The 9,649-nt window shown below is 60.5% G+C and overlaps 1 protein-coding gene across 1 annotated transcript; it reads left to right on the top strand.

Moving 5' to 3' along the window:
- Positions 1–365: 365 nt before the first annotated feature.
- Positions 366–8,757, top strand: ZNF335 (zinc finger protein 335). Its single transcript, XM_029960368.1, is given in 28 exon segments — positions 366–631; positions 985–1,062; positions 1,292–1,612; positions 1,757–1,891; positions 1,967–2,125; positions 2,229–2,472; positions 2,581–2,758; positions 2,840–2,952; positions 3,144–3,162; positions 3,365–3,481; positions 3,567–3,643; positions 3,735–3,895; positions 4,013–4,242; positions 4,318–4,426; positions 4,508–4,602; positions 4,727–5,010; positions 5,130–5,278; positions 5,348–5,658; positions 5,660–5,728; positions 5,815–5,957; positions 6,285–6,418; positions 6,612–6,647; positions 6,650–6,710; positions 6,766–6,886; positions 7,092–7,175; positions 7,324–7,389; positions 7,562–7,643; positions 7,978–8,757. Coding segments are annotated over 28 exon segments (3,849 nt in total). The 5' UTR covers positions 366–477; the 3' UTR covers positions 8,097–8,757.
- Positions 8,758–9,649: the final 892 nt, after the last annotated feature.

Below are 9,649 nucleotides of genomic sequence, written 5' to 3'. Positions count from 1 at the left end.
TGACAGCAGCGGGGTCTCCTTGGTAGGCGCCGGGGGGGCGGCCGTGGTTCTGGTTCCTGGGGGTTTCTCTGGGCGTTTCTGGCAGACTGAGCTCTGCGACCTCGGCAGGCTCTGTTACACCTCTGATCTCGTGTGTACTTGCCAGTCTGAGCAGCAGGACTCCCCTTGGTAGCAAGGACAGCCTTGGAAGTCCAGGTCCTTGTCGGTACCAAAGGATTTGCTCTGGTGCCTTTCCTGGCAGTTCTGCAGTGATACACCGGGTCATTTGCATATGTTGGCTGCCCCAGGGGCTTGGTCTGGCAAAGGTGTCTCAGCTGAGCTGAGCTGAGCTGAGCTGGACTATTTTTCTTCTGCCAGGGAGAGGTCTCGGAGAGTAGCTCCAGCACAGATGTCGTTCCCCGGGTTTACCTGCCAGACTCATCCTCCATCGCCCAATCCACCTTGGTCTCCAGTGTCTCCACTGTGAGCCAGTCCATCATGGTGTCAGAGTCCCCACAAGTCCTGGTCCACTCCAGTGTGGTCACTGATGGAGCCACAGTCGTGTCAGACTCCACTGCATCCACTTCCTCGGACCTGGGCTCTGCCATTGACAAAATCATTGAGTCCACGATCGGGCCGGACATCATCCAGAGTGAGTGTGTGCTCCCACCTGGAGATAGCCCTGGGGGGCTGGGAGGGAGCTGCTGCTGTTCCAGAACTCAGGAGGTGGGGGGAAATATGGACATGGAATCATTAGGGTTGGAAAAAACATCTTAAGATCATCGAGTCTAAGAGGTCAGCAGGGTTTTCTCTGCAGTAGAAGCGGTAGCTGGAGGGTTTGACAAGGAGCTCGTGCTGCTGGACAGCTGCTCCTTCAGCCCAGACAGGCTCCATTCAGGGAGCCAGACCCTTCTCACACCTTCCTGCTTGTGTCTGAGCTGGGAGAGCCCCAGTGAGCCCAGTGGCCCTGGGGTCTGGCAGTCACCTCTCTGCTCTCCCTGCCAGGCTGCATCGCCGTGACCAGTGCAGAGGATGGAGGGGCAGAGACCACCCAGTACCTCATTCTGCAAGGCCCTGATGATGGTGAGGGAACAACCTGGGCTGTCCATGTGGGTGGCTCTGTCTGTGAGCCTGTGCCACTGGAGTGGGGCCTGGAGGGGGGATCCCAGCTGGATCTACCACGGTACCTGTTCCACAGTCCTGTCAGGAGCCATCCCTGAGCTCGTGTTCAGCCCTGTGCCCCCGGTGTGGGTGCAGCCCTGGATGCAAGTGAGGGTCTGCCCCTGGGCTGAGCAGGTTTTTGGTGTTTCAGGTGCTCCCATGGTGTCCCAGGTGGCTACATCTGCTCTGGCCAGTAGTTTGGTGATAGAAGCTGTTGCTGATGGACCTACCTCCACGTGCCTTGAGCAGCCCGGCCCTTCAGGCCCATCCAAAAGGTTGGAAGTGATGGAGGTGCCCATAAAGCCAGAGCAGGATCAAGAGGAGGAGGAGCTGAACCAGCCAGACATGGAGACCCTGGAGGAGATGATGGAGGTGGTGGTGGTGCAGCAGTTCAAGTGCAAGATGTGTCAGTACAAGAGCGTCTCCAAGAAAACACTGATTAACCACATGAAAGAACGTCACTTCCAGCCAGGTGAGTGCCAGGGGCTGAGGGAAATTTACCTCGCTGCAGACAGGCTCCACTCTCTGGGGAAGAAACAAGGGAGGAGTTGGAGCATAAGGGTCTGTTCTGGCACACAGTCTGGTAAAAGAGCTTTCTCCCTGTTCTCTGTGACAGTGGGTTCAGCTCTGGCTTTGAAAAAAGGGCGACCACGAAAAGGGGGAGCTACTCCAAAGACGGAGGAGGAGGAGGAGGCCCCGGAAGAAGAAGATGATGATATCATGGATGCTGGTGCTATTGATGACCCTGAAGGTAGGAATTGCTCTCCCCACATCTTAAGTAGCTTAGTCTCTTCTCGGTCTGACATTTTGGAGCACTTGCCTGCAGAGGACAGTGACTACAACCCAGCTGAGGATGAGCCGCGGGGGCGACAGCCCAAGTACGGCCGCAGTGTCCCCACGTCCAGCGAGGAGAGGCCGCGCCGACGCCCAGGGAGACCCCGCAAGCTCCCTCGCCTGGAGAATATGCCTCAGGATGTGCCAGAAGGTGAGGGAGGAGGCAACAGCAGTGCTGGAGCAGGGAGGGGTGCACAAGCTCCCGGAGCCAACAGCGGGGGTGTGACGGAGCTGTGCTGTGCTCTGTGGAGCAGGAGGGGAAGTGGAGCCCCTGGTGACGTCCCAAGGCACACCGAGCCGTGAGCTGCAGAAGTCGGAGGCATCCAGTTCCTCTGGCCTGGAGAATGGGACCGGTGAGAGCCTGGCGGAGCCAAGCATCAGCCAGTCCGACTCTGAGAACAAGGACCCTTCCTCCAACGCGGGTGCTGAGGAGGCAGACGCTGTCCCTCGGCGGCGCGGGCGGCCCTCCCGCCGCTTCCTGGGCAAGAAATACCGCAAGTACATGGGGCGCAGGTGAGGGGGGTGTGCTGGGCCCTCTGGCCTCTGCCCAGGGCTGGTCCAGCCCATTGGCCACCGCAGCTCTGAGTCCCGCTCCTGTTTCTGCAGGTACTACTACAAGTCCCCCAAGCCCCTGATGCGGCCGTACCTGTGCCGGATCTGCGGCTCGCGGTTCCTCACACACGACGATCTGCGCTTCCACGTCAACTCGCACGAGGCCAACGACCCACAGCTCTTCAAGTGTCTGCAGTGCAGCTACCGCTCCCGGCGCTGGTCCTCCCTCAAGGTGAGCTCCGTCTGCCCTGCTCCAAATCCACAAGGGTACCTGGCAGCCCCAGGTCTCACAGCCCTGCTCTGCTTCCCACAGGAGCACATGTTCAACCATGTGGGCAGCAAGCCCTACAAGTGTGAGGAGTGCAATTACACCAGCGTGTACAAGAAGGATGTCATCCGGCACTCCACGGTGCACAGCCGGGACAGGTGAGGGAAGCACAGTCCTGGGGACTGAATGGCACTGACACTGTTCCTCCTGCCCTGAGAGGGCAGCCGTGGCTGCCCCTTCCCCTGACCTCTGGCCCTTTCCAAATAGGAGAGTTTTGGTGTCTGGATACAAGGCGGCTCAGACTTGGGGTGTGGCTCACACACGGGGCTTTTCTTCTTTCTTTTTTTAGGAAGAAGAGAGCTGATCCGGTGAGTTTGAGTACCCTGTTGGCTTGTTTCTCAGCACTGTTATATAGGAAGAGGCACATCTGGGTCTTCCACAAATTCTCGGTGCCTTGTTGAGGGCATTGTTTGTGGATCTCTTGAGGAAGCCCAGGTCCTGCAGTGGGGGAGAGGGTAAGGAAACTGGTGAGCCTGTCTAGGTGAGCTCATCTTCATGCTCTCCATCCAGCCACCAAAGCTGAACTCCTTCCCGTGCCCCGTCTGCAACCGCGTCTACCCCATGCAGAAGAGGCTTACGCAGCACATGAAGACACACAGCACAGAGAAGCCTCACATGTGTGACAAGGTGAGGGAGACACAGCCTGGGGAGGGTCTGGCAGTGGGTGGGGCTGGGCAGGAGGTGAACACTGCTCTGCTTTGTTCCGCCACAGTGTGGGAAGTCCTTTAAGAAGCGCTACACCTTCAAGATGCACCTGCTGACACACATCCAGGCCATCGCCAACCGCAGGTGGGAGCCCGGCACGGCCCACGGTGTGCCCTGGCAGAGCCCGTGTCCCACTCCCCCTCAGCCCCTGTGACGGGCAGCTTTATCCTACCAGGTTCAAGTGTGAGTTCTGTGACTATGTCTGCGAGGACAAGAAGGTCCTTCTGAACCACCAGCTGTCACACATGAATGACAAGCCCTACAAGTGCAGCATCTGCAAGTATTCCACCTTCCGGGAGGACTTCCTGGTCTCGCACATGGCGGTCAAGCACACAGGTGAGAGGAACCCAGTGTCCTGCACCCCCCCTTCTCCCGGAGAAGGTCAGAGCCTGCCTGCTCTCCCTGCCATCCCTTGGGAACCCTGTGCCTGACTCCCCCTCCTGGGCCCTGCAGGAGGGAAGCCGTTCGCTTGCGAGTTCTGTCACTTCACCACCAAGCACAAGAAGAACCTGCGCCTGCACGTGCAGTGCCGCCACGCCGACTCCTTCGAGGAGTGGGCTCAGCGGCACCCCGAGGAGCCGCCCTGCCGCCGCCGCCCCTTCTTCACCCTGCAGCAGATCGAGGAGCTGAAACAGCAGCACAACCAGGTGCAGGCACCAGCCGAGCCGGAGGCCAGCCCACAGGTGAGTGCCGTGCCCGGCCCCGGCTCCTCCCGGTGCTCGCTGCCTGCCATGCTGTCAGCTCCCTCTCTCATGCAGGCACCTCTTGGCCCCCTCACCTGCCACACGGTCCAGGCCGTCACAGGAGCAGAACCCCCTGTCCTCTCACAGAGTTCCCTGGAAGGGGCCACCATCATCTATGAACAAGGTCAGTGAGCTCCCAGGAAGGGGTTGGAATGGGGAGGAGGTGGGCAAGCACCTACCTGACTCTCTCCATCCACCCCCCCAGATGTGGCTGGATCAGCAGAGCTGGCCACACAGACAGCCCTGGATCTGCTGCTGAACATGAGCGCCCAGCGAGAGCTGGCCACAGGCTCACTGCAGGTGAGCAAGGCTGAGGAGGCCAGACCTGCTGAGGGATGGCAAAGGGAGGCTTCCCAACCCTGTTCCTCTGCAGGGGTGTCTTGCAGAGCCTTGCTCCCCTTGGCTGAGCCGCTGTCTCATACAGGTGGCAGTGGTGAAGCCAGATGACCCAGAAGAGACGCCAGGCCCCTGTGAGCCACAGGCACAGGAGGAGGAGGCGAAGGTGGACTCAAAGGAGCAGCAGCAGCAGAAATTGGTGATGCTGCACATGGCAGAGCCTGGGCAGACACTGGTGCAGGAGGCTTACAGGGAGGCAAGCCTGGGTGGCTCGGAGCTGCAGCAGATCACCATCCCCTTTGGCGGGACAGCAGAGTACAGCATCATTGCACCCATCAGTGAGGAGATCCAGACCCCTGGCACGCTGTACAGGTCAGCTGTAAGGGAGGAGCGGGGAGGTGGAGGCCCTTCTGCTCTCCAGTGAGGAGGCTTTAAGTGGTGAGGAGGAGGAGGAGGAGGCAGGGCCTCTCTGACCCTGTCCTCTCCAGCAGTGAGGAGGAGAGCCCTGTGGAGACCTCCCACGCAGTTGTGGTGAGCGGGGCTGTGATGACGGAGGAGGCTCTGAAGGACCATAACAATCATTACATCATGTCATCCAGTGTCCCAGGGAGCCAGTTCCAGACTGTGGAGGTAAGGAGCTGAGCCTGCTCCCCGTCCTGGGCAGCAGTGTGAGCAGGTGTGACTGGTGTTTCTCCCGCAGCCCCTCAGCGGGGATGCTGCAGTTCCCTCGCCTGTGGAGGGCCAGGAGGCTCAGCCCGCCGATGTCAAGTGGCCCCTGGTGCAGTGTGTCACCAGGCAGCTCCAGAAGGACTCATCTTTATCCCCAGCCTCCGAGGGGCAGGAAGTCTCATCCCCAAAGGTCAAGTGGCCTGTACTCCAAGGCATGGCCAAGAAGCTCTCGTGCAAAGTTTCCACAGCCAAGAAGCTCTCGTGCAAGATTTCCACAGCCAAAAAGTTTTCATGCAAGATTTGCACAGCCATGTTCACAGGGAGAGCAGAGATGGAGAGTCACAAGAGAGCCCACATTGGGCCCAGCACCTTCAAGTGTCCTGACTGTAACTTCACTGCCACGCTCTGGCCGGAGGTCCGGGTAGGTTCCCTGGCACAGAGCAGCCCTGGGAACAAGGGGTTTGGGAAAACGGTGTTTCCGTCCTGACTCTTGTCCTCCTGTCCCAGAGCCACATGGTCCAGCACGCCAGTCTCCGGCCACACAAGTGCCCCCACTGCAGCTTTGCCTCCAAGAACAAGAAGGACCTGCGCAGGCACATGCTGACCCACACCAACGAGAAGCCCTTTGCGTGCCACGTCTGTGGGCAGAGGTGGGTGATGGAGCAGGGCTGTTCCTGCTTTGGGAGATCCCACAGAGCTCTGCAAGGTTCAAGAGGAGAGACAGGATCTTGGCAGAGCTCACTGCTCCAGCCCTTCCCCAGCAGCAGCCCCTGTTAGAGGGGACTCTGCCCTTGGAACAATTCCTGCTGCAGGTGGACTCAGCTTCATCCCCAAGGAAGCTCTGCATGGGGAGGTTCAGTACCTGGGCACTGATTGGGAACATGCTAGGAACTGGTATGGGCCGTGCCTGTGGCCTGTGTCTCTGAGAGAGTACAGGGTCCTGTGGCAAACTCCACCTTGCTCTGCTCCTCCCGTAGGTTCAACCGTAATGGGCACCTCAAGTTCCACACGCAGCGTTTGCACAGCTCTGAGGGGAAGAGGCCAGGGCCTGCTGCTGCCCAGCAGACCATCATCCTGAACAGTGACGAGGACACCCTGGCCACCCTGCACAGTAAGATGTGTCCCTGTGACCAAGACTGACCTGCAGGTGTCCTGCAGCCAGAACCCTGTGCAGGATTCACCCAGCCCGTGGGCCAGGCAGGGCTGAGTTGGGTCAGGCCAGGAGCAGCCTCTGGGGAGTGGGGCTATGGGCAGCCCTGGCAGTGTCCCCACTGGTGTCCCCAGCAGCTCTCTCTGCATTGCAGCAGCTCTGCAGGCCGGCCAGGCCGTGCTGGCTCCTGAGAGGCTGCAGCAGGCCCTGGGGCAGGAGCACATCCTTGTCACACAGGAGCAGAGCGTCACCAGCCAGGTGAGTCGGACCCCTTGGCCTCAACCTCCCTCTCAGGGGACTGCAGCCAGGCCCAGCCCCCCTGACCACATGGGGCACTTACTGACCTTGCAGGAGGAAGCAGCCTACATCCAGGAGATCACAACTGCAGACGGGCAGACAGTACAGCACTTAGTGACCGCTGACAACCAGGTGAGGGGACACAGCCCACGGACGAGGGACTCTGCCCAGTGGGAGCTGGGAGAGCTGGTGGCAGTGGGGACAGCAGGGGTCAGGAGGGAGAGCTGGAGCCACTGGGGTGGTGAAAACAGGCACAGGAGACAGACGGATCCAGCCCCGTGGTGGTGGGAGGTGGGCAGTGGTGATCTTTCCTGGGCCTGAATTCCTGTGTTTGCAGGTTCAATACATTATTGCCCAGGAAGGCGTCCCACACTTGCTTCCCCAGGAGTATGTTGTTGTCCCAGAGGGACATCACATCCAGGTGAGCTTCAGGCTGGGTGGGGCTCATAGGGTGCCATGTGTGGGGCTGAGCCCCCTTGGGCCCCCTCCAGCTTACTCAGTTCAGGTCACAGCTTTGTTGGGGGCCTGGACAGTCACAGCCGTAATGCAGCCTCACTGCTCGTCCCCAGGTACAGGATGGTCAGATCACCCACATCCAGTATGAGCAGGGCAGCCAGTTCCTCCCGGAGTCGCAGGTAAGGGGCCAGGCAGGAGCTGGAGGGGCTGCTGTGAGGTGATCCCTGAGCCTGCCTGGAGAGGGCGATGTGAAACGGTGCTCATGGGCTAGTACCTCAGTGCAGCGACTGTGGTGAGAGCAGCTCCAGAAGAGCCCCTTCCCTCAAGCCTTCCCTGTTCTCCCCTGTGCAGATCCAGTACATGCCCGTGTCACCTGAGCAGCAGCTCGTCACCCAGGCACAGCTGGAAGCAGCGGCACACTCGGCTGTCTCAGGTAGGAGCAGGGCCCTGGGCTGAAGGGGCCAGTCCTCCCAGGGCTTGGGGTGCCAGTCCTGCCAGCAGCAGTGCTTGGGGCTGGCAGGGAGCTGTGCAGTGGCCCTGGGCGGGAGGATTGGATTGCTGTTTTGCTGCCAACCGTGGTGTCCAAGGGCGGATCTTTGCTGATCTCAGCCTGTCAGTTCCTGTCAGTTCCAGAACAGAGTTAACCAGAGCTGGGCTCCCTGGTCCACAGAGCATGAGCCCCACAGGAGTGAGGTGGCCGTGTGTCCCTTCCCTGGGAGCAGGAGAGGGGACCCTGCAAGGTGGTGCTGACCCCCCTTTCCCTGCAGCAGTGGCAGATGCAGCGATGGCCCAGGCCCAGGGCATCTTCAGCGCTGAGGCGGCGGCCGAGCAGATCCATCAGCTGCAGCCGGGCATCCACTACGACGTGATCACGCTGGCAGAGTAGCACCGGGCAGGGCTGAGCACCGGGCAGGGCTGAGCACGGCGCTGGGCAGGCGGCCACGCCGGCAGCAGCCCCAGCCAGCAGTTGCCTTATTGCGTCAGGGACGCGAGGGACGCGCCCGAGCCGGAGCGGCACAGACATGGACACGCTGCCGCTCGGCCCCGTGCCAGTGGGGTCCTGTGCATCCCCCCAGAGACTGTTCAGCAGCTGCAGGGGCAGCCCGTGTGTGGATGGTCTCTTTGCCTGTTGCACTCGATGGTCTGAAACCCCTTCTCCTGAATTATCTGTGTGTGCAGCCACAGATCGGTGTCTGCCCAGCACATGAGGGTCCTGGGGGAGCCGTGGGGCCGAGCACAGCTGTGTGGTGTGATGTGAGAGGCGAGGTGTGTGCAGCCACAGCACCATGCTCCCCACAGCCATGGGGCCTGTGGTCCCACTGTGCCAGCAGCCAACCCTCCCGTGGCATCTCCAGCCTGCAGGCAGGCAGCAACAGGGCTCTGGACTGGAGAAACCTAAGGAGGAGGAGGAGGCAGAGGTGGTAGATGCTCTATTTTTCTTCTGAAGAGGGGATGAACTCTGGTGTTGGTTGTCGGTGGTTGTGGGAGGGGTTCAGCTGTGACATTCTCAAGCTTTGACTACGCTTATGAATAAAAAGGGATGGAGACCTGTGTGTGTGCCTGCCTGGGGGTTTGGGCTCCAGCCAGGGGGGACAGGACAGCCCAGTCTCCCCAGCACGTCCCCCGGGGCTGCAGCACAGGGGTCCCAGAGCCCAGGGCTGCGCTGGGCCCGTCGCTGCTGGCTGACACTGTGGGCTATCAGCTGCCTCCCGCCCGAGTGACCTTGACTCCTGGGAATTGAGCTGGGCAGCTGGGACAGCGGTGGGCTTGGGGCTGGAGTCATGAAATTAATCGAGTGGTAAACAGCCTAAATCCCGTGTAACTCTGTCCGGAGCCCCACACCGCCCTCCTGAGCGGCTTGTCTGGGCGTATTTACATGCGATTATAACAGCTAATCGCAGAGTTTTAGTTCTCTGCTCCTGCATTAAACTGATTATCCACGGAGGGGGAAAAAGGTTGGGAACCACCCAGCCTCGGGGAGAGCCTCTGTGAGGCCCAAGCCCCACAGCTCTGGGACGGGGGCAGTGCAATCCCTGGGCACTGTGATGGGCTCTCCCTGTCCTGCTCAGGCAGGGGCAGGGGGGTATGGGCTGACACCCCCGACCACCAGGGCAGTGAGGTGTGTGTGGCCCCCCGTGGTGACCAGCCCTAGCTGTGGCTCTGTCCCGGTTGTGGCTCTGTCCCAGCTGTGGCTTCATTCCGACTGTGGCTCCGTCCCGCTGCCTTCACACCAGCCTTGTCCATGCCCAATGCTGCTGGTGCGTGGCTGTGCCTGCCCGGCGTGGCTCAGTCGGTGTCCAGCTGTGTGTGCCGGCGGCTGGCTGTGGCCCTCCCTCTCCAGCTGTGCTGTGCAGGGTCAGGGTGTGCCACAGCAATCCACAGGCGCTTTCCTAGATTACAGCCCCATTATCTAATCAAGTGGATCTGCAGCACTGATTA

Source organism: Manacus vitellinus, unplaced genomic scaffold (genome assembly GCF_001715985.3).
Source record: "Manacus vitellinus isolate BGI_N305 unplaced genomic scaffold, ASM171598v3 scaffold_26_pilon, whole genome shotgun sequence".
NCBI classification, from domain to species: Eukaryota; Metazoa; Chordata; class Aves; order Passeriformes; family Pipridae; genus Manacus; species Manacus vitellinus.
The sequence above is the reverse complement of the archived record's forward strand: the minus strand, read 5'-3'. Positions and strand labels throughout refer to the sequence as shown.